Genomic DNA, 26,031 nt, shown 5'->3' on the forward strand with positions numbered 1-26,031 from the left:
ATGAAGCAATGCCGGACAGGCATCACTTTGTGTTTGGTTGGACGACGGAGCATCTTGCCGAAACCATTGGTAGGCTCCCGGGCAGGCTCCCGAATTAAGATCCATCTTCCCCGGATTTCAACTAAGATTGACTACCGATGAAGGGAAGAACGGGCCGCTTGCTGAGTGTCAACCAGTTCCAGTGACGGCGAGGCTTCTGGTCATGTCAACAACTAGTGAGGGTCAGGTTTCTTTGGGTAGGATTGTGAGCTGAGTCTGACGCTGCAGGTGCGCGACGTGCCGCATTTTCAATATCGAGACCCAAACTTTGGGGTGCTAACTGAAAGTAAACTTCGTTTTTCTTGAACTGGCTGGCGGCTTGTTGGTGCTTTGAGCCAATGGGAACGGTGGCTTTCAGCCAGGCTCTATCCTTGAGACAGGTGGTCTCTGCAACTAAATTGAGTATACCGCAGGGCTGTCCGGGCCCACTGACTGAATTACTAAAATCAAAAATGCATGGCGCCGTGCTTCGCAGCAAGAAGCCTCAAATTTGCTTCCGTAGGATGCGGAGCTCACCTATGGGAACGGCCTGGTTTGAGCTATATTGTCACATCTAGGCTTAGCCACGTGTCGAGCACGGCAGACGGGCTGCCAGTGCCGTGGCGACTGCCGAAGGGGTCACGTCGGGGGCATGTAGACGCCAGTGACTCTAGACATACAGCATCCATCTCCTTTGCTTTCAAGGTCCAGCCGGCCAGCTGTGAAGCCTCCTTTTGTGAACTGCCCGCATTGGGGCGTGATGTGGATGCAGAGTAATCTGGTGGCCTTGTACGGCGTCCTCAGGGTCCTTCAGCGGCCGCTGGCCTTGGCCTTGCGCGGGCGACGTCGATCATAGAGTAGCGTTCCACGGTTCAGGGTTGCTCCGTCGCAGTCTCGGCCCGATGCCCGGACTGTGCAGCACTGCGACCAATACGGTGGGCACCCTTCTGCGACATTGAAGTCCAAGCACCTGGCATTTGGATTCTGCCATGCAGTAGTCCGAGGCATCTCATGACGCGATGTGCTTGCATGGGCCTGTGGCAAGCAGCTGCCACAACATCATGAGGGGTGATCGCCCGTGATCGTTGCAATATAATGTCATATTGGCGATGGCATCAAGCAGTGCACACGATAAATCCCCTGGTGGTACCTCAAACACACTACGCCAGTTGATGTTTGACTAGTGAGCTACTGTCACAATCGTCATGATGTACGATCGCTGCCCAAATGTGTGCAACCCTCGTGGCGTGGCGTGCCCCGCAATCCGTTTTATATTGACCGGAGCTTTTTCGCCTCGATGACTGGGATACGATCTGGGGCAATCTCTGCAACCTCCAAGCTGACCGATGGTGATGGTGTGTACCTACTCGTATGGTGGAAGTGGACCAAAAACCAGGGCGCGTGTAGCATGAGCTGCGGCGGACTACCGGACTTGGAGGTACAGCTGGACAGCGCCGCCGTGCGCCTGCGGGTTTGAAGAAGCTACTGCAAAGGAAGAGAACTTGCGTGACTCGGCCGGATTCACGGGAAGCGTGCAGATCAACAATCGACCAGGATCGCTCCGGCACTGTAGGTCTTGCCGTGCACGCTGGCAGGGCTGGCAGGATGGTTGAAGGATGGCGATCGATGGAATCCCGAAGTGTAGGATTCCCGAGGAGTCAAGCAGTGAAGCCTCTCGCAATATCATTCAAAGAATCCTTTGACACCTCGATGCCGAAGCTGGTGGCAACGGGAATAGAGAGAGGGAGAGTGCTAGATCCTCCGGTTGATTGCCTCGAGCTCTCTCCGGACGAACGGATTGGACTTTTAGCAGTGCCACAACGAGAAAAGGCGCAGGTGGGCAGCACTATGGTGATGAGTGATGTATAAGAGTTCCCTATTTCGCCTAGCGTCAAGCGCCACGCTCAGCATGAAGTGCTTGGCTGGTTTGTGACGGTGAAGGTGTAGCAGTGACTGAGTTACTGTGCACATTGGTCCAGCAAGGCGCCTTTCATTCGAGGGACAGCGGGAGCAAGGCTTGACCTGCGGTATCTTGCAGTGCCACGGCAGATCAGACGAAGGCAGCGTAGGGTCTGAACCGGCTCCCCTGTCCTGGCCCAGGCCGTTCCTGGCATAGATGAGCCCGAGAGCGAGCCCGAGATTTCAACATGGCAGGAAGGCTCTCGTACATCAAGCAGTTATGCAAAGCCCACGGCCCCCACATGGCCCTCTGCACCTGGTTGCGGCAGGGACTCGAACGGGCCAAAATCAAAGTGGCATCGACCATCTGCGTGGAAGGCGCCACTGATCCGCAGCGCGTGCGTGTATCGGCTCAAGCGCTTGCGGATTAGGCTGTCAGGAACGCCATTAACGCCGTTGTGCCTGAGGCTCAAGGTCGCACCATATGCAGCCGTTTCTCCAATTTCTTGATCAAGAAGAGCCCCAACACGGCGACACCGTCGCTGCTGTCATTGGAATAAAGGCTGAGTACATCCTCTCCTGCCAGGCCTGTGGACAGCCGCTGCTGCTGCTCGCCGCTGTGACAGCTTGTTCGTCCGATCTGAATGATGTCCGATGTCATGGCCATCGGACGGTAAATCTCTCATGGACATGGGCCTGAATATGCGACCGTGGCGCTGCCCTACACCTGTGCTGCTGGGTAAGGGAAGCCCATGCCCAAGGTTTCAGGGCCTCCATGGCTGCTGTCAGACCAGCAGGCTCAGACTTGGGCAAACATCTGAGGTCCCGGAGATGAGAGCTGTAACCTGAGCTCAAGACCTGTGACCGCGTCGAACGGTGAGGCCGTCTGGATGCTTAGCTAGCGGCGTTTCCAGCCCTAACTGCTCGATTCATTGGATGGCGGTCGGTGGGCTCGCGAGAACTGCTCAAGAAAGACTGGCGTTTTCTGCGGGCACGTCACTAGACAAAAGCCAGTGCTCCACCAGAACCAAGAAGCAAGAGGATCAGCGCAGGTCTAGTAATCAGCATCAGCGGCCGGCGTCAAAAGCCGCCAGAACAAGGATGGGTGCGGAAGCCCAGCATTCTAGAAGAAGCACACAGCTTAGCACTGAAACCATAATGCGGCTGAGAGCAGATCCAGCAGCTGTGGTCCCGTCTGGCACAGAGGCAGATAGTAGTACCTGGCTGGCGACGACGGCGCTCACTTTAACCCTGTGTATCCCAGATGTTGCCCGTGGCATCGCCGTGGTCGAGCACCAAGATGCTGTGTGACGGACGTGCCAGCCCGACGCGGAGTGATGGGGCATTTCTGTTTTGAGCCTCCACCACAGCCACCGTTGGCCGTGAAAATGCTAGACCGAGTCGTAGACCGACCGGGTCGGGCCTCAGAAGAATCGACGAAACTTGTGTCTGGGCGATGGCAAAGTCAGGGAAGCGCGCGCATCTTTGCCATGTCCTGGCTAGCAGGCTAGGGGTTCTGGGGCGAGGCGACAGACGCAGGCATTGCGTCAACCGGCGGCGCTCAGTTCGGAAAGGCGGACAGACGGGGAGGCACCAGACTAGGCCTGAGATTGCCTGGCTGGCTGGCCGAGGGAAGAAGCCATCTGGCAGTCAGTCGGGTGCACCAGGAGTCTGGTTCTGCCAAGATACACACATGAGTAGGTTCATGCAAGGTTTCCGTCAACGACGAAATCGGGCAGACTGGCAGAGTGGTACCGAGGCCAGCAGGGTCGACAGTGAGTGGTCAGCTGCTCTAGTGTACAATGGTCCGCGGAGTCAGGGTCGAGCCAGGCTGGGCCTGCACTGGCCGAGGCGTAACAGTACTGTACTATGTAAAGAGCTCTCTGGCCTGCCTGGGCGGGTACCACAGTACTTGAGTAAGTGCCTTTGTATTCAAGTACACGGTTACCCCAGCGCTTCAGTGCCTGGGAGCTTGCATGCAGTACCCCGCCGCCAGGCCAGCCCTGCCCTGGACGAGGCGAGAGAAGGAGGGGGCCTGCCTGGGGGGGGGGGGGGAGTGGAGGAGGAGGAGAAGGGTGTGTCACCCGGCCCTATTTTGTGGAGATGGCTGAGTAGCATCGTGGTCTTCCGTCGTCCTTCGCCTGGCCTCCACCCTCCACCCTCCTTTCTCGACACACAGCACAGCAGCCCACGACCAGCATCAAGAGAGCATTGCTTGTGTGCCTGCAGTCGTCACAGCCGTCACAGCACGGCTGGCCGTTTTACTCGACCATGCGGGCCAGCATTCCCAGCGAGGCATGAGTGATGAAGGATGATGGGGCCGACGAGTCCCGTTCATCCCAAAACTAAGGTTCTCATGCAGTGCCCCGGCAACCTTGCAGCCGTTGGCGAACAGACTGCACCAGGTCGCCTGCCCAGGCTACGCGACGTCGACGTCGGCTTTTCACCACGCATCGCGGGTCTCACTGGTACACCCAAAGTATCGCCATCCAGCTGGAACTGTTGGTCGTACGCAGCATCTACAGCACACTAGATACACCGGAGAGTCGCGCCAAGCCCGTGCAGTCTGCCGCATCTCACCACAGGACTCGAGCACCTGCAGCATCGCTCCACCCTGCCACCCTGGACTCAACCTGCACAAAACCTTGTCTTCCCCATTGGTGCTGGACTGGACCTGACTGGCTGGCAGGCCCCTGGCACACTGGCAGACTGAACATTGTCCGTCTAGGCACCCCCAGATTTGCCAGACCCCGGCCCTCCAATCGCCGTCAGGTTCCACGTCCCGTCTCCTCGCCCCCGGTTCACGCCTTGTCCGCCTGCTGGCTGGCTGGTGCACAAGAACGGGCACATCACAATGGGATAGGCGAGACCTGCGGTGTTTCCACCATGCGGCAGGAGCTGCACATGCGTAGGCGTGGGCCATCTCGTGAGCAGCAACTTCTGCCCCCTCCCTGCCTCCCAACCTCCCCAGAGGCCCATCCCCCTACAGGGAAAGTCGTAAGGAGATCAGCCCAGGTAGTCCTGGGCTTGATCTACCCCAGGTACCCGTCTCTTCCCAGCCCATACCCACCGCCCTCCCCCCCATACTATGTACCCATACCTACAACACCCCCCTGCTCGACCTCAACCTCGAATTGGGCCCGACGAAATTCTGCCCACATATGCCTGCTTGTAACCGTACTGGACGCGGCGCTTGTGTGCTCCTCCGGTCCGTACTATCGTCCATTCAGCTTAGATCGCTGGTTTCCCCAAGGCGGCGAACCATACTGTGCGTACCCTGCGCACACTGCGGGCCACTCATAATTCCATTCACGCGCCTCTGACATGGCTCATTTGCCTGCTCTGCTTCACGTTTCCATTTTTCGATATGCCAGCTACCCGTGAACAGCCCACACCCCGTCTCCGTAACGCCAATCTTTGCTGGTCTTAATGCATGGCTGCCCTTCCGTCTTCCTGCATACCATAGATTGCTTCGTCAATATCCTGGCAGATCCGACACCGGTCAGGTCACCCGGAAGACCATTCTTCTCGACCTCTCGAGGCCTCTCGAGGCCTGCCCTGCTACTGCTACACGGCGAGCTCTAGGGGCTCGCTACAGATATCCTCCCAAGGCGCCCGGATCGAGAACAACTTGCTGCTACCTGACGTCCCGTTCCCAAGCTTTGGCCCTATCCAGTCCGACCACGCTGGCAAGGCTGCTCGCCCGGTCCTCTTAATTGCTGTGCAAAGGACCCAGCAGCATCACGGGCATGACTAAATAAAGTACCAGTCGAACACGAAACCCCGTGGCAGGAGGCTACCAAGATTCCGATTCTGTGTCACTGACACCTGATGCCACCTCCCCCAAACTTTGGTACACCAACCTGCTTTTCGGCTTCCACCTGGAAACTTTCGGTAAGTGTAGATTCGCCTCTGATAGTGCCCTCTCTTTTCTCTAGACCCAGCAGCCTGTTCCGCCTGGCCCCTGTCATCTGGGCCGCGGCCCTTACCTCCCCTTGACATTCCGGCTCTCTCCATCCGGAATTAGTGGCTGCTTGCTTGGCTCAAATGCCTCTGGAAATCGTCCTCGGCATTGCTGGTACCCACCCATCAGCCCAGTCACACTCCTCCCGCACCAGCATCTAACCCCAGACAAGCTGGCTGTATGCTTCTCGTTCCGTTGGTGAGACTTGCACATGTGCCGCTGACGCGCCTCCTTCGATAGGGTGTCGCCTTCCCGTATTGATATACCAGAGACCACTATCTAGGCCGCCTCACTGACAAAGGACCCTCTGGACTTGTTGACTTCCCAGGCGTGGCTTTGATTCCGAACAGCACTCAACACTCCTGGATTTGCGCGGGGTCTCGATCAGGGCCTCCGCAGATGGTACAGGTTCTTGTTGCAGATATATCCAGCCCGACCTTCTCATCTTGATCACCTGCTCACGCCAGCATTGACGCGGAGAGGCGTCAGCATAAGGCTTCGAGATGTTGTCCAACCCGCTTCATCGATTTTCGCCATATCACTCTCTACCTTCGTCAACCCTTCTGTCCAACGGCCACGTACCCCAGGGCCACATACACCCGTCTGGGCTGGACAGCCTGTCCCAAGGATCACACTACGCCCTCCAGCACCTCCAGCAACATGTGGGTGCGCAGAACCAACACTTGGTCCGCGCCGGTCCCCATGGGAAACACCGGCAGCACCCGTACGGGTCTGGAGGCAGATCGGCCAGTGCCAGTGGTCCAATACGGCGAAGGATATCTCGCGCCTGTGACCAGTGCAATCAGCTCCGAACCAAATGCGATGGCCAGCATCCTTGTGCACACTGCATAGGTAAGTCGAGGAGCGTCCCTCGCCCACTTTCACTCAGCCAGTGCAAGATGAGTTGACATGTGCAGAATTTGGGCTCGGTTGTGAATACCAGAGGGAAAGAAAGAAGAGAGGCAAGGCCTCCCGCAAAGACCTCGCTCAGCAAGCTGCTGCCCAAGCAGCATCCCAGGGTGGCCGCAAATCCCCAGTGTCAGGGGCGGAAAACAACCAGCCTGACGAGCAAACAGCATCGAAACCGGATGATTCCATAGCAGCTAACATCAACAACGGGAGCGATGGGGACGACGAGGAAGGTTCCCGGAGAGAGGAAAGACTGGGCAGCTTGGAGAGCGAGCCAGATCTCGGAGGCCAGTCTTCCCACATCAACGGGCACCCGGGGGTGATGGAGCGTGACCAGCTCGACAACCAAGGGGCATTCGACCCGAGCAGCTACGCCAACATCCACCACCCGTACGACCGACAGGCAATGGGCGTACACATGATTGACCCGGCAGCTCATCCTGCGTACGGTGCGAGCCAGGGCAATATTTCAGCGTACCCGAACATTCCATATGGCTTGCAGACGCAGAATCCGACTGGATACACGCCGAATGCGGCTGCTTTTCGGATGGCGACCAGCCCTCTCAGTGCCTACCCTATGGGTGGTGACGGCCCATCGCCTGGCTGGATGAACATGGGATCTCCGCCGCAACAATATCAAACCCACGTTCCTGCCCCCAGTTACCACGGCTCCCAGCTTCGATATCCCGTTTTGGAGCCTCTGATACCTCACCTCGAAACCATCATACCCTTGCCGCTTGCGTGCGATCTTATCGACCTCTATTTCTCGAGCTCATCCTCCGCACAGATGCATCCACACTCGCCGTACGTGTTGGGGTTCGTATTTCGCAAGCGCTCGTTCCTACACCCGTCGAAGCCTCGCAGGTGCCAGCCGGCTTTGCTCTCCAGCATGCTCTGGGTCGCTGCCCAAACGAGTGACGCCCCTTTCCTGACCAGCGTGCCTTCCGCACGTGGGCGGATATGCCAAAGGCTGCTGGAACTGACCGTTAGCCTGCTTAAGCCGCTCATCCATACACCGTCGGGAGACTCGTCTCCTGTAGCCAGCCCCGGTGCAATCGACGGTGCTGCTCTTGGTGGCCTGGGTGTGGCACTACCTGGCACAATTAGCATGGAAGCCTTGACCAGCGAGACTGGCCCATTCGGTGCAGCAGGAACTCTTGACGATGTTGTTACATACATCCACCTGGCAACGGTGGTATCTGCTAGCGAATACAAGGGAGCCAGTCTCCGGTGGTGGAATGCCGCGTGGTCGCTCGCCCGCGAACTGAGGCTAGGCCGCGAACTCCCACAGTCCATGAGTGCCCCCGAGCCCGACAACGAGGGTGCCGAGGACCAGTCGGAAGTGCCGGGTCTCATTACGGAAGAGGAGCGGGAAGAACGACGACGCATCTGGTGGCTTGTCTATATCGTCGACCGCCACCTTGCGCTCTGCTACAACCGGCCGCTTTTCCTCCTTGACATTGAATGCGATGGGCTTCTGCAGCCAATGGACGACACGGCGTTCCAGAACGGAGAGTTTCAGCCCCAGCCATCGCCGCTGACGGATCCCAGTGTGCTTGCCTCGGGCCCATCGGCGTCGCAGTCGCAATCGAGAGCCCGGGGCCCCTCGTTCGAATGCAACGGACACAGCATATATGGCTACTTCCTCCCGCTCATGGCCATCTTGGGTGAGATTGTCGACCTCAACCACGCGCGCAACCACCCGCGTTTCGGGGTCGGGTTCAGGTCAGCTCGGGAATGGGATGGGCAAGCGCTGGAGATCGAGCGGCACCTGCAACTGTATGAACAGAGCTTGAAAAAGTTTGCCCAGCGGAGCCTTGGGCAACACAATGCGAGCACAACAGACGAGGCGGAGGAGAACCACAACGACGGTCTTGGCCCCGTGGATGCCGGCACACCATCGGTGCACTCGGTGCACAGTGTGCTGACGAGTGCCAGCAGGATGACAGAGTCGGAGATCCAGACGCGAATCGTAATGGCTTACGGGACACACGTAATGCACGTGCTACACATCCTTCTCACAGGCAAATGGGATCCGATCAATCTTCTCGACGACAACGACCTTTGGATCAGCTCCCAAGGGTTCATCACTGCCACGGGACGCGCAGTCTCTGCAGCCGAGGCCATCAGCCATATATTAGAGTATGACCCGGGGCTGGAGTTTATGCCCTTCTTTTTCGGCATTTATCTCCTGCAGGGCTCATTCCTCCTGCTGCTGATCGCCGACAAGCTGCAGAGTGAGGCGTCTCCGAGTGTCGTCCGGGCCTGCGAGACCATCGTCCGTGCTCACGAGGCTTCCGTGGTGACACTCAACACAGAATATCAGGTAAGACGAGGCAGCACCCATTTTTTCCTTGACACTCATGGCTGTTCAAGAGCCCAGTGCTGACGTCTTGTGCGTTTCCAGCGGAACTTCAGCAGGGTAATGCGCAGTGCCCTGGCCCAGGTCCGCGGCCGCGTACCGGAGGATCTCGCAGAACAGCACCACCGCCGACGTGAGCTTCTATCTCTATACCGATGGACCGGCGATGGGACCGGTCTAGCCTTATAACTGTCTTTCATTTTTCAATCACCGTCTGGTGGTGGGGCACTTATGAGGGTCGAGGATGGGGATTGTGATTATTAAAAGGAGACTGTTCTGGATTTAAAATTGTCTTTTTCTTTTTTTTTTTTTGGGGGGGGGGGGTGGTGTGTGCTTTTCTCGTTTCTGTCTTTCCTCTTGATGTTAAATTTGTACGGTTGGCTGGCGGCATCGCAGCTTCTAGCGGGCATTGCTCGGAGCGGATGACTTATGGAAGACATGAACTGAATTTGAGCAAGCGATGCGCGGGTGGAACTTGGCCCTGCTGCGATGATACCACGGGGTGCAAAAATACTTTACTGTATGGATCGAGGCCATGTGTATTGTATGAATTAGGAGATTTGTGTTGGTAAAATCGGTAGATGCTACAACGTGACTGCCATCAATAAGATCATCAAGTCCTAAAGTCCTGAAGTCTAGATTTGTGAAGGTAGCCCCCACGCGCCGCCTCTCTGCCTCTCCTCGACCATCGGTCCGTTTCCCAATCGTGGCGGTGATGGGCGGCAGCCGTCTGGCCGTGTACTATATGCACGTACCACCAGACGGGTACCCAGACGCGGGCAGGGAGGTACGCGGCGGGGCGTCCCAGATTGCCGGGGCTACATTGAACCAATCAGTGCTAGACTGTGCTGCGGTACCTAGTGTACGGATAATAGTAGACGTTAGCTGAGCTACAGTACTCGTGTACAGCACCAAAAGGCGGGGTTGGGCTACTGATGTTCATGACCCCCACGGTCAGCGCACGCGCCCCGGCTCTGACAGACGGTGCCACTGACCCGACAGAGCAGGCAGGCTGGCAGGCCGACCGGCCCTCACTGAACAAAGCGGAACCGGCTCGCCTTGGGGTGTTTTGGAGACGAGCCATCTCGAAGCCGAGACATTTCGAAGACGATGCTTGCTTCCTATAGCTACTTACTTAAGTAGGTAGGCTAGCAGGGAACGGGCCCAGCAGATCAAGCTCTGTGCCCCTGCCACAAGTCCGCAAGCAGCCTGGCAGCCTGGCAGCCTGACAAAATATGTGGAATACCGAGGTAATCTCTCAGTCTCGACCCTCCAACCTGCAGCACCAAGCAAGGAGCATCTCTTCCTGCAGCACCAAGCCTTGCAAGCCCAGATGCGAAATGTCTTATCTTTCCCATCCTCGCAGCTCCTCGCCTCTTGCCCAGCCCTTGCCCAGACTGCCCATCGCCAGCCTCAACCTTGCTTGTCGTTTTCTGCCTCGCCCCCTTCTCTCGGTCCTTCTTCTCTTCGAGTCATATCCTTGACGGCCAAACAAGTGCACCATCGCGGGACCGTAGCACAACATTCTGCCTTGGCACAGCGCCATCTCCGTGATCCTGCTGCCCCCTTCGGTCTGGTTGGCCACGCACCTTTGCCCGGCTTGCGTCCTCGAACTGCCCTTCTCGGCGGGAAAGCTTTTTGGTGGCTGCCCAGGAGCTAAGCCAGCTTACCTGCCAACGGCGGACGCCGACAGATCGATTTCCTGCCACCCGAACCCTCTCTCCGTCTTAGAGACGTTGGCTATTCCCCCCCTCCCGGCGGCAAATGCAGTTCAGGGTTGAGTTCTTCAGTCTTCTTCTCAAGTCGCTTCGCTGAAGCCCCGTCTGCCGTCTGCCCAAGGTTTTTGTTTGTGGTGCTTTTTCTTCCCACTCTTGAGGAACCTTGGCCTGCATGACCTTGAACGAAAAACATCTTTGCAACATATAACAACAATGGCGTCGTCCACCGGCGTCGACATTGCTCAGCCGGCCAAATACCCGGCCGACGATGAGAAGGCCGTTGTGGGGAGGGCCCAGTCCGACCGCAGCAGCTCCATCCGGTCCCTAGGCCACGGCGATGGCACTGCTCGGAAGCTCAAGTCTCGTCACAGTAAGCTGCTCCCGAGGACTCTGGTCACCCAAAACCCCTCACTCCCAATGCAATGTCAGGCTCGTGCTGTGAGCGCAGCGTGTTTCTCCGGGTGTCCAGAACACCCTGTCGGACTGCAGCTCGTGATATGAAATATGGAAGATGAAGAATAGAAATGATCTTGTTCGCTTCTGTCGCCTGTGTCCGGTGTACACTAGGGCACCAGTCTGTGCCAATGGCTGATCGTATACAATCTAGTTCAACTCATTGGTATTGGTGGTACTATCGGTACCGCTCTCTATGTCCAGATCGGCAAGGGTTTATTGAACGGCGGGCCTGCATCTTTGTTCTTGGCCTTTTCGATATGGTAAACATTGACTCCGCCGGGTCCAAATCTTGCCAGTAGCTAATCCGTGCTCCAGGTGCACCTTCATTCTATGTGTGACCATGTGTATGGCCGAGATGGTAGGTTAAATCATCTAAGAAATTCCGAGGTCAGCGCCTCATTCAGGTACTGACCGACTACACGACAGGTCACATACCTGCCCATCTCCAGCCCGTTCATTCGCTTTGCAGGGCGCTATGTCGACGAGGCTTTCGGCTTCGCTGCCGGGTGGAACTTCTTCGTGTTCGAAGCCGCCCTGGTGCCCTTCGAGATCACGGCGTGTAACGTCATTATCCACTATTGGAGTGAGAAAAGCCCCTCTGGTCACTTTGTGATGAAGCTGTCAGCTCACACCAATTTTACTAGGTGATGTTGTACCTGCTGGGGGTATAATAGCCATTGTCATCGTACTCTATGGGTGAGTCCAACCCTCCAATAGCTTATATCCAGCCGCGGGGCTCTAACCACACCGTCATGTTCTCAGGCTCATTAACTTGCTCGCCGTGCAATGGTACGGCGAGAGTGAATTCTGGGCCGCATTGGGGAAAGTCCTCTTGATTATCGCGTTGATCATCTTTACCTTCATCACGATGCTCGGCGGCAATCCGCTCGGCGAGAGGTTTGGCTTCAAGTACTGGCAGAACCCGGGTGCCTTTGCTGAGCTCTACCGTGACGGCGATCTGGGCAGATTTCTCGGGTTCCTCCAGTGCCTCATTCAGGCCTCATTCACTATCGCAGGGTAAGCCAGGCATTCAGGCGGTGTTCCTCGCACAGAAAATGCACCTCTAACAACAAGGGCGTCTTAGACCAGACTACGTTTCCATGGCAGCAGGCGAGGCTGAGAACCCAAGGAAGGTCATGCCCCGCGCATTCAATGCGGTTTTCTACCGTCTTACGGCGTTTTTTGTTCTGGGCAGTCTGGCAGTCGGAATCTTGGTCCCATACACCGACGAGGAGCTTAAGACGGCCTTTAGTTCCGGCGCCCCGGGCGCTGCGGCTTCTCCGTATGTGGTCGCGATGAACAGGCTGAAGATCACTGTTCTCCCTGACAGTAAGTCCATCCACCCACCCGTCCACTTCACGTCTTCTCAAATGTTTCTTTCCGAGGGGCTTCCCTTCATGTCATCAAACCCTGCAGAGTTCTTCCTCTAACAACTTCCAGTTGTAAACGCAATGGTGCTCACGGCCGCGTTCAGCGCCGGAAACAGCTACGTCTACTGCGCCTCGCGGTCCCTCTACGGCCTGGCCCTCGAGGGCAAGGCGCCCAAGATCTTCCTCAAGTGCACGCGCAAGGGCGTGCCCATCTACTCGGTCCTACTGGTCCTGCTCATCTCCCTGCTGTCCTTCCTCCAGGTTTCCAACAACGCGGCCGTCGTCCTCTCCTGGTTCGTCTCCCTCGTGACGGCCAGCCAGCTCATCAACTTCAGCGTCATGTGCTTTACCTATATCCGCTTCTTCAAGGCCCTCAAGGTGCAGGGTATCTCGAGAGACAGCCTGCCGTACAAGGGCCCGCTGCCGCAGCCCTTTGCCGCCTGGTATGCACTTGTTGGCTGCTTTATTATGACGTTTGTTGGGGGCTATACTGTGTTCTTGCCCGGGTCCTGGGATGTGCCGACCTTCCTCTTCTCGTGAGTCCCGCTTCACACCCATCCCAACCCGTTTCCTCTCTTCCACCCTGCCTAACGTGTGATCAACCAGCTACACAATGATCGCAGTCTGCCCTCTACTGTTCCTTGCATGGAAGGTGATGAAGCGGTCCAAGTTTTATAAGCCAGAAGAGGTGGACTTGGTGAAGAACCTGGATGAAATTGAAGAATATGAGGCAAACTACGTGCCTCGACCGGCTAAGTATGTCCCAGGACCCTCAAAATCCTGCATTCATTCAACGAACTGACAAGCACACAGGAATGCTTTTGAGAGGTCGTTGGATTTCCTCTTCGGATAATGGCATCTAGAGAAGGCTGATTTCCGTGTTGTGCCTGTCCTCAGGGATGTTACTGATCAGATATAAATATCAAGATCTAGGCCTGCAAGCCGCAGTTGTCCTGCCAATGCTGCACAGGTCGCTCATCCACCAGGGAAGATTTGGACACTGGCATGAATCTCATTCTTCAAATGTATTGAGCGGGATAGAGCAAGAGACGGCAAAGTTGGGCATGTCTACAACTTCAGTCATGCGCAAGCTGGCAGCCACACTTGATAGCATGTACGCTTCCACTCTCGTCAGGCCCTTGTATTTCTCAAGCCAGTCAAGAAGGCCTCTTAGTGCCATCTTAGCCGCCTCCCGGGGGTCGGCGTGGACGCCCAAGGCAGCGTAGGTACCCTTGACATCATCCTCGGCGACCTCGCCCACCCTCGGAGGGGTGGTGTAGTGCGGGCATGAAAGCTCCATCCAGCCCTCGGTGTGCTTCTTGATGATGCTCAGCTTGACAGTCGCCTTCCCCGGCGTCTCTATGGCCGTCCCACAGACCTCACCGTCGCCCTGGGCAGCGTGGGCGTCCCCGCAGCTAAACAGTGCGCCGGGTACCTGGACCGGGAAGTAGATGGTCGACCCTTTGCCGAGGTACCGCGTGTCGATGTTGCCGCCTGAGAGCGTGTAGGGTGGGATGGTACTAAATTCGCCGTGCTCGGCGGGCGCGATGCCCAGGACCCCGAGGAAGGGGCGTACAGGGACCGAGATGCCTGGCTTGAAGACGGCGCGCGGGGGGCCGTTGGCGCCCGTGTTTCCGGGGAGCAACGACTTGCCGGTCAGGTCCCAGATCTTGACGTGCTGCTCGGTGAAGTCGTCGGCCAGCAGGCCAAAGCCGTGGAATATGGCGGTCCAGCCGTAGTCGGCCGTGACCAGGTCCTGGATGTCCACCTTGAGCACGTCGCCCGGCTCGGCGCCCTCGATATAGACGGGGCCGAACGCCGGGTCCACCAAGGCAAGGTCGAAGTCGGAGAAGCACGTGGCCTCGTTATCCGGACGGACCTGATTGTTGCCGCCGTCCTTGAGGTCAAATGAGATCTCGGCGCCGGAAGGGACCGTGAGGACTGGTGAGAGGGCGTTGCTCCATTTTAGGTGTGCCTTGGATATGGGGACGTGAAAGGAGTGCGCCATAGCTCCGAAAAAAGACGACGAGCTTGTGGGCTCTCTTATTGGGTGTCAGTGTGTTAGTTGTAACCTTGAAAATATCCCAATGTGAGATACCCAGGTGGGAAGCCGGTGACGATGAGATGGGGAGTCGTTTCCAGACGGGGATGGCACCCCCGCATCTTGCACCCTGTATGTATGCATCTCTCAAAATGGATTATACGATGTGACGTCGCGCTTGCACGCCGTATCTCTGCACCACCTCGCTCCTGCGGAAAGGGGTTAGTTAGTTGTGCTGCTTAGATAACGGTTTCTTTGCAATGGTGCCTGCCAGTTTGGTGCAGTAGGTGGTATAACATTTTGAAGCTCACATGTGCACCCAGCATTCGGGATCCGTGGACTTCCAGATCTTCCCGATAATGGTGGCACTTGTATATGTGCCCTTCTTAGCCCCGGTGTTCCTGCCCAAAAGTGCCGTGCTCACAGGGCACTTACCAGAACGTGCTAGGAGGACAGGCTGAGGCCGATCCAGTCCAATTCCATGCCGGCGGCGGCTAAGCATCCAAGCGCAGAACACAAGACTTCCAAGGTTGACATGAAGATGATTGCGTCAAATAAACTTTGTTTTTCCATCTAGCATTTATTCAGAGACAAATTGACACGGAAAGCTGAGGAACATTTGAGAGAAAAATTACTTGTTTGTGACTCAGATAAGCCCGGGCGCCATCCCCGACTCGAATTTTCAAACCTCTGTGCAACCAAGCACGATCTATCTGACCGACATCTTGAGAACACCCTTGAGGTAAATCTGCATCGAATCTTCACGCTCGGCCAGCAGTGGAGGAAATAGAAGGAGCACAGACCGCAATCGAGATGGCCTTCACAATGCACTCCCACTCGGGGCAATTCTGCCCCGGCCACGCCAAAGACCAGCTCGAGGATGTGATACGGCATGCCATTAGCATCGGTTACAGGACCATGGCCTTGACAGAGCATATGCCACGCACCGGGCTCGAGGACCTGTACCCAGAGGAGCTCGACGACCCGGAGGGCTCTCTGGCAGCGCTGATGCCCCGCCACGAGGCCTACCTGCTCGAGGCCCAGCGCCTGCGCGCAAAGTACGCAGACCAGATTCACATCCTCATTGGATTCGAGGGCGAATTCATCAGGCCCGAGGTCTACGGGCCCCTTGTCCGTGAGCTGGCCTCCCACCCAGCCATCGACTACTTCATGGGCTCACTGCACCACACCTGCGGCGTGCCCATCGATTTCGACAAGGACTACTACGGGAGGGCGAGGGACGCTGCAGGCGGGTCCGAAGAGCTGCTGTACGCCAAGTACTACGACGAGCAGCACGCTATGCTCACAGCGTTGGCGCCGAGGGTCGTGGGGCACTTCGACCTGATCCGCCTGCTCAGCGAGGAGCCCGGGCGGGACCTGCGGACGGCGTGGGGCGATAAGGCGCCGGGGCCCGAGGGTACCGTGTGGGACAAGGTGGTGCGCAACCTCCGGGTGGTCAGGAGCTACGGCGGCTGGCTAGAGTGCAACAGCAGTGCCCTGCGGAAGGGCTTGGCCGAGCCGTACCCCGCGAGACCCATCGCCCAGGAGTGGCTCAAAATGGGAGGCAGGTTCACCATGTCGGACGACAGCCACGGAATCGCACAGGTCGCCACAAACTACCTGCGCGCCCTGGATTACCTCGAGTCCCTGGGGGTGACCGAGGTGTGGACGCTGCAGAGGGAGCCGCCCTCGGGAATCCAGGACGGAGAGAGGTCGACGGTGAGGGAGAAGAGCGTCACACTCGCAGAATTCCGCCAGTGTCTGCTCAGCAGGATGAATTAGACCAGAGGGAAAAGACATGCGCGAATAGATTAGACGCCGCGCTCGAGGAGACGAGACGAGCAAAAGAACACTACAGGCTGCGTCGGCGCCGTCCTCACGGCGACTCCGAGCTTGTGCTTCCCAGCGGCAATAGACTACTCGATAGAAAAGGGATCATACCTACCCAAGCAACCAAGGGACCCTGCGCCACCTGCCTCATATCACATTAGCCCGTCTGACGGTGCCGTGCCCCGCGACCCTGGTGCTGCAACGGTGAACAGTCAACGGTCACACTAATAAGCGTCGCAGCAACTACGGAGTACAGCACTTACATAGGCGGTTTAGTAAGCACCACCGCGAACAGGCCCGCTACCGGAGGACCTGATAGTGCTGAGAGGCTCACAGACGGCGGTATCGCGGCCGTCCTGGTAGCCTCCTAACAATGCCCCAGCCGCAGGCCGAGATGTGGGGTCAAACCGGAGACACTACTCCAGAACGGGAACACGAAGGGCGTCAGCTTGTCAACCGATGACAGCAATTGGAGCCTCTGCTGGTGGCCTGCCTGGCATGAGAGAGGGCCATGGATCGAATCGGAGCCAGCGACGACGACGTCGGATTGCTTGCAAGGCTGATTGGACCCTCAGACACGGTGGCAGGTCACTCACCACGTCAAGGCATCTTACTCATACGCGACGACAGAGCTGGAATAAAGGAAAGCGTTCTCTTGTTGTCTACTGTCATCAGGCAGCGGCCCGTCCAACCTGGACGGCTTCAAGCGAGCTCTCTGGACCAAGAGGCTCAAGAGAGTGAGAGAGAACCTCATTGCCGGATTTAGGCTGGGTGTCTTGCTTCTTATGTTCTGTCAGGGACAACTCATTTCTAATCGCCTTCCTGTCTGGTACGATACGGGGTCTTGTCATCGCCCGGCCTTGGACAGACAGGCGTCACTTACAGATACCCTCCCCTCTTGGGCTTCTTCACAAGCCCGGCTTGACCCAAAGGGCGCTCCAATCAACAAGATAGCCTTCCTGAGACCTTACCTACCGTCACTGTGAATGGTCAGCACTCATCTAAACATTTGTTTGACATCCACTTCTCTGCACCCGGATCCATCCCGCGCTGCAGTCCTCTTCCGGGAATTCCCTCCGATCCGACGCCCTTCCTGTAGTCCACGCCCCTGGCTGAGGCAGAGTGATCGAGAATGCCTACCATACCCGAGGACTCCGTTATGGAAGACTTTGTCAACTGGGACAAGGCTGAGCCCGCTCTAGGCTTGGCCGACACCGCCCCTCCTCCTGGTACCAACCTCGACTTCCAGCCCGTCCGGGAGAATCAGGACTTCGATCTGGCTCTGGCTAATATCGACGGTGATGACTTTTCCTTTTGGGCCCTCGAGCACTTCGAGACGAGCAATCTTGCTCCCAGTCATGTCCAGTCAGCTCCACTTCCTGCTCAGTCATCCAACATTGCCGCACTCGACCTCTGCGAATGCCCTGATGATCCTTGCGATGCCTGCGAGGCATCTGGCTTCTCCTGCAAGAGGCTAGAGGAGGGCAAGTATAAGGGCTACTGCACAACTTGTGTTGCCCTCAAGAACAACTGCAGCTTCGGCCTCGACCCCTCAGTCGCTTCGACCACAGAGCCATTTCCAGCGACCTCCTGGCCTGTGAGCGGCCAACATGGAAGTCTCATTCGCGAGGAGGACGGCAGCACATTGCGGAAATCTTCATCTCCAGACCTCGAAATATTGAGTGCCGGCACCGGCTCCTTGCAAGACAATGGACACAAGCCTCCAGTTACACCTAAGATAGGCGCAAGGTTCAGCAGGGAATCCGTCCGGATCCTCAAGGCCTGGCTGTCCACCCACTCCACACGGCCATACCCAACAGACGAAGAGAGGGAGACACTCCAACTTCAGACTGGTCTCAACAAGACCCAGATTGCAAACTGGCTCGCGAACGCCCGACGAAGGAGCAAAGGAAAATTCCAACCCACCAGATCAACGTCTCCAAGCGTCCGTGGCTTCTCCGGTGCCATCGAGATACCTCGGAAAGCTTCTTCTTCGGCAGAGCATATGAACCCTCTGCAAAGATGGCAGAATTCACCCCCCGGTAATGACAAGGCCCTCATATCCCTTAATATGAAGAGTCACTTACTTTGTACAGAAAATGAACCTGCTTCCGTGACTGCTATCGCTTCTGCCATCCTAAGCAACTCTCAATCCTCAGGGCTTGACAGCCCCAACAGCATGAGCTTGAACTACAACTATACCGACGACGACGCCGACAGGTCTTGTAAGGGGTCGTCTGCCAGCAGCTTTGGCACCTCACCCTCGACTGCCTCGCTGGTCTCTGGCTTCTCCCACCATTCTCGTGGCTCCTTCGGCTCCTTCGGATCCATTCAACACCGTGGCCGCCGGAGACGTAGAAGAAGGACTGCACCAAAGCAGGGCGACGAGAAATCGAGCCTCAACGCGCCACTGAAAACCTTTCAGTGTACATTCTGTACAGTATGTTGCACCTACATGTCCATTTGACAGCTAACCCTTCCCCCCAAATTGTCCACTTACAAAGAGGTACTGACGGACCAAGGAATCCTTCCGAACGAAACATGACTGGCAACGGCATGAGAAATCATTGCACCTGTCTTTGGAACGGTGGGTATGCTGCCCAAAAGGCCCGCGGGTTCCTAATCCCAACACTGGGCAAATCTGCTGTTCATTCTGTGGCGTGCCCCAGCCGGAAGATGCACATACAGAAAGCCACAATTATACGGCATGTCAAGAGCGCCAACTGGATGAGAGAACCTTCTACCGGAAAGATCACCTTCGCCAGCATCTTAAATTGGTTCACAGCTCCAAGTATCTGAATTGGTCAATGGACGCATGGAAAGTTGCCACGCCCGATATAAAGTCGAGGTGTGGATTCTGCGGCCTAGCCCTTGGGAGCTGGGGTGTTCGGGTGGACCATCTCGCTGAGCACTTCAAGACGGGTTCCGACATGAAGGATTGGAAGGGGGACTGGGGTTTTGAGAACTCCGTCTTGTCGAATGTGGAGAACGCCATGCCTCCATGTATGTTCATTCTCTGCAATTGGTGCTGTCGACGTTGCGAAGCTGACATGTTTCTAGGGTTCATCCATCAAGAGAGGCAAAGCCCTCTTCCGTTCCAGGCCAGCCAGCAGCCACCGGAGTCACCGCGCAGCGCGTACGAGCTGATCAAGATTGAGTTGGCGCACTACCTTCGGAACACTAGGGATGCGATGAGTGCTTCTCCTTCAGATGAAGAGATACAACATGAGGCATGTCGGATTCTATACGCCTCGGAACCCCTCTCGCAGGCTGCCGACGCCAGTTGGTTGCGAGACCTCCTGCTATCTTCCAATGAGATTAATCACAGGGCCCAGTTGAGTCGTCTGCGTGGTCCCGCAGAAAATTGTTTGGGGAGACTTCAGATCAAGGGGCAAGAAAACATCTTTGGAAATTGCCCAATGGAAGCCCAACTCAATGATTTCGTCAAGGCTCGAACACTTCTAGGCCTGACTATCACGGATTACGAGCTACAAGTGGAGGCTTGCAACATCGTAGGCCGCATGGAGGAGAAGTCCGTCAAGCCCTCAGAAGATGTTGCAAACTTCATGATCCGTCTGATCTACAAAGACGCATCGTGGATGTCCGGCTTCCGACAGCGAGCCGGTCTTCCTATCTCAGAGGAGACTATGGGTCTCAAGGACCAGTCCGCCACCAACTCCACAATCTACAACTACTCCCAACTGGAAGTTGAACTAGCAGAGTTCACGAGGAATCAACGTGCCCTCGGGAGTTCTCCAACGGACGATGAGCTTCGGAACCACGCTCGATGCGTTGTGCACAAATGCAGCAAGAGCCGAAACGAGACCGCAGCTGACAACAAGGCGTGGCTAGATGCCTTCAAGCAACGGCATCTTCAAATAGGGGCCAGCCAACCATCGCCGTCCGGCAGTAATTCGCCGGGAACTACTCTCGAATCACTTATTCCTGGTGTAAACAACACACGGGTAGGTGCAGTTGGCTCTAGCTTTTCTCCTTTTACCGGGTCAGGCACGAACAGCCCGGCAAACACACACCGTCCCGAATCCCAAGCAACATACGGCATGAGCCGAAACCAGCTCTTCATTAGTGGAACAAACAATTATCGTCAGCTTGTACGCGAGCTTGCTCGGTATGTGGCGTCCGCTGTGTCACCTAACAACCCGAACCGGCACATACCGACCGATGAAGAAATCCGTCACCAGGCCCGGTGGATTCTTTATGACGAGTAAGTCTCGATTTTTATCTTCATAAGCTATGTGAATCCCATGCTGACACGAACCCTCTCCAGCGATGATATCCTCAACGTCACGCCGGCAGACAGCGCGGAGTGGCTCGTCCGTTTCAAGCGAACAACGGGCATTCTGCCAATTACTGATGGCCCGGGCCTGCCAGACGACATAGGAGTCGGCCGGGTCGGATCTGGCAGTTGGACACGGCTGCAGAGCCCCTACTCGGGCTCGGCTTCGCCCAAACCTGCCATGCTCTCCCATTCACCTTATTTGGGGCAAGATGCCACAGGGGCCAGTGGTCTCAGTACAGACTTCAATCTTTTCAACACCCCGAGTTACGGAACCTCTGGAATAGCGGTGTCAAGCAACCCAGGAGCCGTGTTCAGCGACCAGGACTTCGAAGACAAACTGTTGCAATTTGCTGTAGCCGAGGTCGCAACGTCAGGACGCATGCCCGCTGATGAAGCACTCATGGCTCGGGCGAAGGAAATAATGGGGTTTGAGGTCTGGCAGGCTGAGACTACTCCTGCCGATGACCCAGAATTGATGGGACGGTTCAAAGCCCTGGTCGTCGACAAAGTGAGAAGCGTCCTGGGCGACCCGGGCGACAGTAACCACAGCAACAGGAACAGCAGTCCAATGCTGCCAACAAGCACAATTTCCTCGCCTCCCCCTACGACTCACCATTCAGAGCGTGGGATGGATGCGATAGATCCCGGGCTTCTGCCTGACCTGCCTCCAGCTGGTTCTGATGGGAAGAGCAGTACATCACCACTGCCGGGAGATGTGCAGGTCGCGATATCCGAGGCAAGACTGGACGAGATCTTGCGTGAAATTTGATATGACAACGGAGGCAACGATGGTAATGATGTTACTGAAGAGAGGCTAGAATAGCGCCGGCGCTGTCGGCGTGAGTGGTAGTGAACTGAAAAGAGCTGGTGCCCCTGCATGATCAAAATAGCTTGAGTTATCTGTCGATTCCGCATATAGGCCAGGGCGTGGATTCAAATCAAATTAAGTTTACAGCTCCTAAGAAGTACAAATACTCTGAAACAAACCTGCAAATGCCCCCCACATATCCTTTTGACAGCGCTGTCAGGGGTTTACATTACCTAATTGACGGGATTTAAATAGTCTATAGATACTATTCTCTAGCAAGTCCTCGGCGGAATGGCGTTGCTTCTCGAACAACCTCCCTACGCGAGACAGCTCAGCGAGGGACCTCGGCAGTTAGGGCTGAGAACATCGCCAACGAGTAGTAGGGTCTGGCAAGCTCGTGCTGCCATAGGTAAGGGTATCAGATTCCCCTCCACTGACGGCAAGGACGAGGATGCGAGTTTATCTCCCACCCAAGCCCATATTTTGCGGCAAGCGGGATAGACGCAGCAAGTTGTGCACCGGTGCATGCGGTCGAATCGGCCGAGACGCCATAGTCCGATGCGCGCTCAACCAGTCGCATTTCGTGATCGTGTCGGTCGGGGGGGGTGGCCCGGCATCTGGAGGGCACGAGAACCCCGTCAACATCGAGGCCGGCTGGCCGGTCGAGGCTGGCAGGCGCCCGAGTGTGACCAGCCGAGACGACCCCAGTGCCTGTGCCTCGCTCAGCTCACCTCGGCCACCTCACCTCGCGCCACGGCGGCGCAGGAACAGGGACAGGTGATGGGCCGAGCTCGGCACGGGGCAGGGAGAAGAGGGTTCCATCGGGCGCCCACAAGCGTCAAAAAGTCGGGACATTGAGACGCTGGGAAGAGGCGGACGAGGTGATTTGATCGTGAGCCTGGGGCCATAATAGGTCGACAGATGGGGTTGCGCCTTGCCTAACATACAGTATACTTGGCCGCCGAGCTCCACCACAACTCCACAGCCGGCTGACCACCGAGGCCTTCCCTCTCCCCCACAGCCTCTCCTCCATTCCCCGCACGAACGTGGTCCCCAGGTCGCGGATACTTGGCAGAATGCCTGCAGTCACGCGGGCTGTGGCGTTCCTTCCCCACAGTATTCAGGTACTGGCTACCGGACAGACTAATCACTAGGTACCTAGTAGGCAAGGACGTACTCCGTACTTTCCCCTGTCGTCAGATCATGTGTGTGAGAGAGAGAGAGGGAAAAAAAGACGTCGACCACAGTACATACTAGCAGGGTGCAGGTGAAGGAGGTCGGCCGGACACTTGTCCTGATCCTCACCAGGTTGCGGCACTACCAGCTACCAGTTGACCAAGAACCAGCCGAGCAGTCCGGCACTGGCTGCGGTGAGCCCGCGAGAGCCCACCCATTCTTCTTGGTCCTCGGGGCGTCGAGATCCTCGGCCACACAATATCACCCAAGTCCCGTCGTCAATGCGACACCAGGGTGGAGGAAGGGACCCTGGCTAAATGCAAAAATACTGAACTCACTGCACCCCAGCAAGTCCTTCCCATCTATCCGGGACGTGTGCCCTGACCAGGTTCGGACCAGGCCCTGGCCCTGGTTCCTCCCCCCCCTCCCCGCCCCGAGGTGGGCACTGGGCAGACACAAAATGCTGCAGACCGGTCCACCACTACGGTGTACACACACACTAAGAAAATAAAGCTGGGCAAGAGCCAGGGGGTAGGACCGACAGGACGGTCTTGGCCCGCCTCGTCCATATTGTTCTGTGTCTAATTACCGCTACTGGAGCAACTGTGGAGCGCGCATGACAGCGCTGTCGGCCTTGCTGGAGCATGACGAGCTGCTTCTGCTGACACGCGTGCCCTCACAGGAGAAAGAGTGGCCGTTATAACGATAAGAGGATATCATGTCCGGCCTGCGATCGCCCGTCTCGCGGGGTCTGGGGTCTACCGTCGCCGCATTCAGCATAATTGGTTCTGGACTCGTCGTCTTCGTCCTTGCCTCCAACCTCTTCCTGCTCACCGGCCTCGTTCCTGATCTTTTCCGCTGCTGCCGCCTCTGGGACCTGTTGATTCGCCCAGGTATTTTGCCGGAATCCGTCTCAGATCCAGACACCATGTTCAAGGAATCCATCAGCTCCGCAGGGATGGCTGCGCTTGCGCTGCCCGGCCAGACGGCTGCTACCCTCCTCTACGCCACCACCTACCTCGATACCATCACCACGCTGAGCCTCAAGGGCTCTAGCCTCCAGCCCATTGCCTCCACGCCGGGCTGTGGCGCTAATTCATCGTGGCTGACTCCTGATTATGCAAACAATGTCATCTACTGCCTGGACGAGGGCCTGACCACTCCCAACGGCACTCTGTCCTCCTTCGCCCTCACCAGCAATGGCACCCTGTCCCAACTGGACATCGTCGACACCCTCAGCGGCCCTGTGTACGTGCAGCAGAGCATGAACCCTGCATAAGTCACGCAGTCCTGGCGCACAACAAAGGCAAATGTGCTAACTTGCCCTACAGATCTGGTGTGATATACGGCAAGGCCGGCAGTGGCCTGGCTCTGGCGCATTAGTACGTACAGAATCCAATGCATGCAATGCTCTCGAAACTCTGGCAGCACAAGATGTCATTGCGGCCTGCATGCAGCCTCGGCCTGCATGCGGTCAATGTCACGCTGTTCGCCCGCTCTGTCCTCCCTGTGTGGGGAGGAGGGCATGTGCAGATGGCCTTCCATCACCTGTCGGGAAGGCCTTGCCTGGACGGAGCCCGCGGCTGACATTGTATCCCTACGCTAGCTCTGGCTCCTCAGTAGCCGCCTTCGACATCTCGGACGCGAGCTCGCTCGCGCCGGTCCAGGCCGAGACTTACACCCTCGATGCGCCAGGGCCCAACCCTGAGCGGCAGGATGCGCCTCATCCCCACGAGGCCCTGCTTGATCCCACCGGGCAGTTCCTCCTCGTCCCGGACCTGGGTTCGGACGTCGTTCGCCTGTACTCTGTAGACGAGGACGGGCTCACCTTCACCGAACTGGAGCCCCTCGCAGCCGTCCCCGGCACCGGGCCCCGCCATGGCGCATTCCTTGTCACCGAGGACGGCACCACCTACTTCTACCTTGTTGGCGAGCTGTCCAACACCGTCACCGGCTTTGAGGTCACCTACAACAATGACAAGACCCTCGGCTTCACCGAGGTCTACGTCAGCAGCACCCACGGTCTGAACGAGACGGTGCCCAACAACCAGACCACCGCGGCCGAGATCGCCATCTCGGTAAGTTACTATGTTCCCCTTCTCCTATCCCCAGCGCCGCCGGTCCAGGTCTCGTTCTGACGGTTCGCAGCCCGACAACAAGTTCCTGCTTGTCTCATCCCGGGGCGAGGGCGTGCTGAAGATCCCCAACTTCGACCCGGCCAACAGCACCGAGATCGTCTCGGACCCCATCTTCACCTTCGAGATCGACCACGCCTCAGGAGCCCTCACCAAGGTCCAGCAGTTCCCGGCTGGCGGAAGCATCCCCAGGCAGTTCAGCATCAACGCCGACGGCAGCCTCGTGGCGGTCGGACTCCAGAACGACGGACGCGTCGTCATCATTGGGCGGGACGTGGAGACCGGACTGCTGACCGACTTTGTTGCCTCTGTCGACCTTGGCGGCCAGCCCACCAGCGTCATCTTCGGTGCCGAGTAGAGGCACTTACTCTTGTTCTTGCAGGCGTTTTGGCTGGACTCAGCGGATGACTGTGGATTATGAAGAATATTCAAGTGTATATATTCAAGCGTTAGCTTGCGAACCCGCCTGTCTGGCTCGCTAGCTCTTCAGCTAGCCAGCCAGCCCCCACGCGGACTCCGCGTGGGCATGCATAATGAGCACAGGCAAGGATAGATATATAACCTGCATTCCGCAATACCGAAGGGTGCCAGCGAGGTCAATTTTGCCGTTGTTAGGTGACATGAAGATATAGTGACGTGAGCCACACCCCGCCGCCCCATGCTGCAACACAGCAGCGTCACGTCCTGTGCTTCGTTTTCTTTTGCCCGCTGGACGCGTAACCGGGCTGCCACAGCCCTGCTGGGTTAGTGAAGCGACATAGCACAGAGAATTACGCGATGTTGCGTTCCCCGGGACCAGGGTCTCTGGACGTGCCGGCCCCGACCAGAGACCCCGACATCAACCTGACCCCCCCCCCTCCAAATCCCCCCCCCAATCCCCCCCGAGCCTCCCGGGCGCCCGAACGAGCGTGCTAGTTTCCCGAACGGGAAGGTGATGCCAAGGCGTGCGGTCGCAACGTGATGATGCTGATGATGTGCAGGGGATTCGCTAATTTTACCATAGGCGGTGTTGGTCGAAAGGTTGACCGTACGGGACAAGGAAGGA

The 26,031-nt window shown here is 57.1% G+C and overlaps 6 protein-coding genes across 6 annotated transcripts; 5 read left to right on the top strand and 1 right to left on the bottom strand.

Moving 5' to 3' along the window:
- Window positions 1-5,268: 5,268 nt before the first annotated feature.
- On the top strand, window positions 5,269-9,418 carry KVR01_003633 (uncharacterized protein). The gene is made up of 3 exons (XM_044784198.1): window positions 6,060-6,733; window positions 6,799-9,116; window positions 9,198-9,418. Exons 1-3 carry the CDS (start codon window positions 6,385-6,387, stop codon window positions 9,339-9,341), a joined length of 2,811 nt encoding a protein of 936 aa, XP_044648648.1. The 5' UTR covers window positions 6,060-6,384; the 3' UTR covers window positions 9,342-9,418.
- A 930-nt stretch (window positions 9,419-10,348) lies between these two features.
- Window positions 10,349-14,914, top strand: KVR01_002051 (uncharacterized protein). The gene is made up of 9 exons (XM_044786607.1): window positions 10,349-11,240; window positions 11,478-11,586; window positions 11,642-11,684; window positions 11,753-11,909; window positions 11,971-12,022; window positions 12,089-12,343; window positions 12,411-12,655; window positions 12,767-13,232; window positions 13,303-14,914. Exons 1-9 carry the CDS (start codon window positions 11,084-11,086, stop codon window positions 13,496-13,498), a joined length of 1,680 nt encoding a protein of 559 aa, XP_044647066.1. The 5' UTR covers window positions 10,349-11,083; the 3' UTR covers window positions 13,499-14,914.
- On the bottom strand, window positions 13,709-14,704 carry KVR01_002086 (uncharacterized protein; the record flags this gene model as incomplete). Its single annotated transcript, XM_044789380.1, has 1 exon — window positions 13,709-14,704. The coding sequence occupies one exon, from the start codon at window positions 14,702-14,704 to the stop codon at window positions 13,709-13,711; it is 996 nt and encodes a 331-aa protein (XP_044647101.1).
- A 297-nt stretch (window positions 14,915-15,211) lies between the features above and the next one.
- Window positions 15,212-16,756, top strand: KVR01_002555 (histidinol-phosphatase). Its single transcript, XM_044785846.1, has one exon. It carries the CDS (start codon window positions 15,551-15,553, stop codon window positions 16,517-16,519), a length of 969 nt encoding a protein of 322 aa, XP_044647570.1. The 5' UTR covers window positions 15,212-15,550; the 3' UTR covers window positions 16,520-16,756.
- A 279-nt stretch (window positions 16,757-17,035) lies between these two features.
- On the top strand, window positions 17,036-21,832 carry KVR01_003370 (uncharacterized protein). The gene is made up of 5 exons (XM_044794288.1): window positions 17,036-18,609; window positions 18,664-19,007; window positions 19,090-19,570; window positions 19,628-20,792; window positions 20,856-21,832. The coding sequence occupies exons 1-5, from the start codon at window positions 17,700-17,702 to the stop codon at window positions 21,634-21,636; spliced, it is 3,681 nt and encodes a 1,226-aa protein (XP_044648385.1). The 5' UTR covers window positions 17,036-17,699; the 3' UTR covers window positions 21,637-21,832.
- Window positions 21,833-22,004: 172 nt separating this feature from the next.
- Window positions 22,005-25,536, top strand: KVR01_003340 (uncharacterized protein). The gene is made up of 4 exons (XM_044781421.1): window positions 22,005-24,099; window positions 24,183-24,233; window positions 24,458-24,929; window positions 25,000-25,536. The coding sequence occupies exons 1-4, from the start codon at window positions 23,570-23,572 to the stop codon at window positions 25,342-25,344; spliced, it is 1,398 nt and encodes a 465-aa protein (XP_044648355.1). The 5' UTR covers window positions 22,005-23,569; the 3' UTR covers window positions 25,345-25,536.
- The last annotated feature ends 495 nt before the right edge of the window (window positions 25,537-26,031 follow it).

This window comes from Diaporthe batatas, assembly GCF_019321695.1.
Source record: "Diaporthe batatas strain CRI 302-4 chromosome Unknown Contig00003, whole genome shotgun sequence".
Lineage (NCBI taxonomy): Eukaryota > Fungi > Ascomycota > Sordariomycetes > Diaporthales > Diaporthaceae > Diaporthe > Diaporthe batatas.

Bases quoted from the DNA above. Each gene is read 5' to 3' on its own strand.
- KVR01_003370 (XM_044794288.1), top strand. From the start codon at position 17,700: ATGCCTACCATACCCGAGGACTCCGTTATGGAAGACTTTGTCAACTGG. The intron at 19,008-19,089 runs GTATGTTGCACC...TGACGGACCAAG, and splicing joins TTCAGTGTACATTCTGTACA to GAATCCTTCCGAACGAAACA. The intron at 20,793-20,855 runs GTAAGTCTCGAT...AACCCTCTCCAG, and splicing joins CGGTGGATTCTTTATGACGA to CGATGATATCCTCAACGTCA.
- KVR01_002051 (XM_044786607.1), top strand. From the start codon at position 11,084: ATGGCGTCGTCCACCGGCGTCGACATTGCTCAGCCGGCCAAATACCCG. The intron at 11,241-11,477 runs GTAAGCTGCTCC...TATACAATCTAG, and splicing joins GAAGCTCAAGTCTCGTCACA to TTCAACTCATTGGTATTGGT. The intron at 11,910-11,970 runs GTGAGAAAAGCC...CAATTTTACTAG, and splicing joins CGTCATTATCCACTATTGGA to GTGATGTTGTACCTGCTGGG.
- KVR01_002555 (XM_044785846.1), top strand. From the start codon at position 15,551: ATGGCCTTCACAATGCACTCCCACTCGGGGCAATTCTGCCCCGGCCAC.
- KVR01_003633 (XM_044784198.1), top strand. From the start codon at position 6,385: ATGTTGTCCAACCCGCTTCATCGATTTTCGCCATATCACTCTCTACCT. The intron at 6,734-6,798 runs GTAAGTCGAGGA...TGACATGTGCAG, and splicing joins TCCTTGTGCACACTGCATAG to AATTTGGGCTCGGTTGTGAA. The intron at 9,117-9,197 runs GTAAGACGAGGC...GTGCGTTTCCAG, and splicing joins CACTCAACACAGAATATCAG to CGGAACTTCAGCAGGGTAAT.
- KVR01_003340 (XM_044781421.1), top strand. From the start codon at position 23,570: ATGTCCGGCCTGCGATCGCCCGTCTCGCGGGGTCTGGGGTCTACCGTC. The intron at 24,100-24,182 runs GTACGTGCAGCA...CTTGCCCTACAG, and splicing joins GACACCCTCAGCGGCCCTGT to ATCTGGTGTGATATACGGCA. The intron at 24,234-24,457 runs GTACGTACAGAA...TCCCTACGCTAG, and splicing joins GGCCTGGCTCTGGCGCATTA to CTCTGGCTCCTCAGTAGCCG.